This window comes from Oryzias melastigma, linkage group LG6 (assembly GCF_002922805.2).
Source record: "Oryzias melastigma strain HK-1 linkage group LG6, ASM292280v2, whole genome shotgun sequence".
Taxonomy (NCBI): domain Eukaryota; kingdom Metazoa; phylum Chordata; class Actinopteri; order Beloniformes; family Adrianichthyidae; genus Oryzias; species Oryzias melastigma.
The window spans coordinates 26,044,403-26,047,119 of NC_050517.1; the positions used below are offsets into that span (position 1 = coordinate 26,044,403).

The 2,717-nt window shown below is 38.5% G+C and overlaps 1 protein-coding gene across 1 annotated transcript in view; it reads left to right on the plus strand.

Annotated features, from left to right (window-relative positions):
- The first annotated feature begins 1,085 nt into the window (after nucleotides 1-1,085).
- Nucleotides 1,086-2,717, plus strand: part of nutf2 (nuclear transport factor 2) — a 5,989-nt gene continuing 4,357 nt past the window's right edge. Inside the window, exons 1-2 of the mRNA XM_024282591.2 lie at nucleotides 1,086-1,202; nucleotides 2,443-2,552. Coding sequence (XP_024138359.1) covers nucleotides 2,454-2,552 — 99 coding nt within the window. The 5' untranslated portion in view covers nucleotides 1,086-1,202; nucleotides 2,443-2,453. The remainder of the gene's footprint in view (nucleotides 1,203-2,442; nucleotides 2,553-2,717) is intronic.

Consider the following 2,717-nt stretch of genomic DNA (forward strand, 5'->3'; position numbering starts at 1 on the left):
CTTATTGAATCCTATCCTATCTTTACACTGCCAGCCAAAACATACTTTTTAAAGAACTAAAAATATGTTTACATCAGTAAATTTAAAAACCAACAGCATGGAGTATCTCGAATGCCAGAGAAACTGAAAACAGTTTTTTCTAATAAATCAAATTTACATGCAAAGTTGTTACAAATGTTTACTGGGGCCCAGAACAAAAGTGACACACCCCACCAGCCCACCGAACAACAATAACTGGCTCCTGTTGGTTTCCCTCACCCACATTATGACCACATTCAAATTCCTGACTGATGTTTAACATTAAGTAAATGGTTAAAAAAGCAGGGGTGTTTCAGGAATTTTGTGGGTTTTGGGCTGACTCTGGGGCCCCTCAGGAATCTCTCACTAGTATCAGGAAACAGGTTTTTAAGGCTAAACTGGTCAGAAATTAAAGTAGTAAGATCAGACAAGAGACTATTTAATCTCACACTATCTGTTGTATAGAGAAACTTTCAGTTTAATGCAACTAATCTTATTCATGTTGATAAATTAAGGCGCGCAACTAATTATAAGTTTTGCAAAGAGGCAGTGATATGCCCAAATTGTGTAGTTTTTGATTATATTTTTAACTTTTAGCAAAGAAATATCTTGAACTGTTTGTAATATACAGGTGAATCAAAAAGACCTCAGATATTTTTTTCCCTTTTTTTCATATATGGTCTGACCAAACTTGTAGTAGTTACATTGAAAAAGTAGAGAAGTACTGAATATAAAGTTTTGTCTTATTTCTGAAAATGATGAATTAGACCAAATCCAACAAAATTGAGTGAAAGCAAAGGATTTAGAGAAATATAAAAAAGAAAGTCTCATTTTTTCTGTTTTTAATGTAATGTATGTTTTCTTTTAATATGTATACAACTTAAATACTACCTTAATTTAAACTTTAAAATACATGATTACAAATGGTTTTGAAATGAATCTTTTGTTTATTTTTATATACTTAATAAACAATTAAAACATGTGTTTCTTATATTTCAAAATATTAAATTAGTCAGGTTAATTACAGACACAAATGAGCAAACAGTTTGTTTGAACATAAGTTTTCAACCATTTAACTACAATTCCCACAACACACTGGGGCATTTACGGCTCTGTACGTGCTCCCGTAGCATAGAAGACATCGAACTGTGCCATCACGCAGCCGGGGTCGGCGACAGTGAGAGGTAAGTTTGCAGTACTTGTGTGCACATTAGTGAATGGAAACTTGTGCGAAACTAGACATTTACCGTTTGGACGACTATCTGAGAAAAGTTTGCGATGTCTTGATACTCTCACACTCCGTCCCTTTGGGCGCTAACGGCGGACACTCCTGTGTGTCGTCTCGCCACTCCTGCTGGGTTCCAAAAAATGTGTGCGAGGGCCCACATGAGGAATCAGCTCAGTGCTGGCAGATATTTTTAGCAACCGGTGAGAAGGCCCGTCGGTCTGTCAAGCAGACAGCAAGGCAGCCAACGCCTGAGAGAAGAATTCCTCTACTAGCTAACATTAGCCTCCATTAAGTTAGCAAACATGCTAGCAGCGGCTACCTGATAAGCCATAACTAACTATAAACACAAGCTTTAGTATTATTGTAGTATTTATTTTTCAGTAGTATTTTATCCCTGCATTGTGTTGTCTTTTTTGTGTAAGGGGCGTGTGCTCTTTCGGCAGCCTCGTGCCCACCCGGGTTTTTCTTTGCTAATGTTTAGCTAGCATCGATCGTTCCAGCAACAACCGTGCGCCGTTATGAAGGAGCACGTGACCAGTGCTGTCACTTCCACGGCGGGACCCGATAGGTGGCGCTCAACCAAACAAACATCCACTGGCCACTTTATAGTTACGACCATGGCGGGGTTGAGCAATTACGAGATTATAACCTGTCTCTCAGTTCCGTGAGAAATGAAGTCACTACAGTGGATGATGACAGTTCCTCGAAAGCAGTGGAGCATTAGAGGGAAGTGCTCCTCCCCAGAATAAAAACTGACTTAATTCAGATTATATTGTTTACATCTGTTAATCCGTATTTTAGCAAACATTACAATGAATATATTTGGAAAAAAAAATCCCTTTATCTGGAATAGCCTTCTGGTAACATAATGAATAAAAAAGAGAAACAAAACATTAAAAGTCTTTGTTTAGACACGAGAGATAAGTTAGTATATGTGACAATGATATTTACTTTCATGCTAGACAAAAAGCAAAGAGAAAATATCTATAGCAGTGAAGGCTAAGGGAAAAAAATCCAGTTTAATGCTGAGTGACCCTCCGATTTCTTAGCCTATGCTAGTAGAACGTCTGTCTGCCTCCTGATAATGAAGCTGGCAGTTTGGATCTACAAAAGAAGTCTCCTAGCTGAAGGCTCTGGCTCCATTCTGGTTCTGGAAATTCCAGGAGAGAGCAGTAATCCTCCCTGTTGTGTTGCAGGGTGATTCAGGATGGTGGACCAGCCTCTGTGGGAGCAGATAGGATCCAGCTTCGTGCAACACTACTACCAGATGTTTGACTCTGATAGATCGCAGCTCGGATCCATATATGTGGGTGTTTCTCTGTGTTTGTTGCTGTGTGTTTACTTCAACTAGATCAATACTTTAAACTCTGCTGGGATTTTCTATGCAAAGATGAATACCGGTAAATAAGTATGTGACACAAACAACATATAGGTTACTGAAACCTCAGTTCTTGAGGTTTTCTTTTTGTAA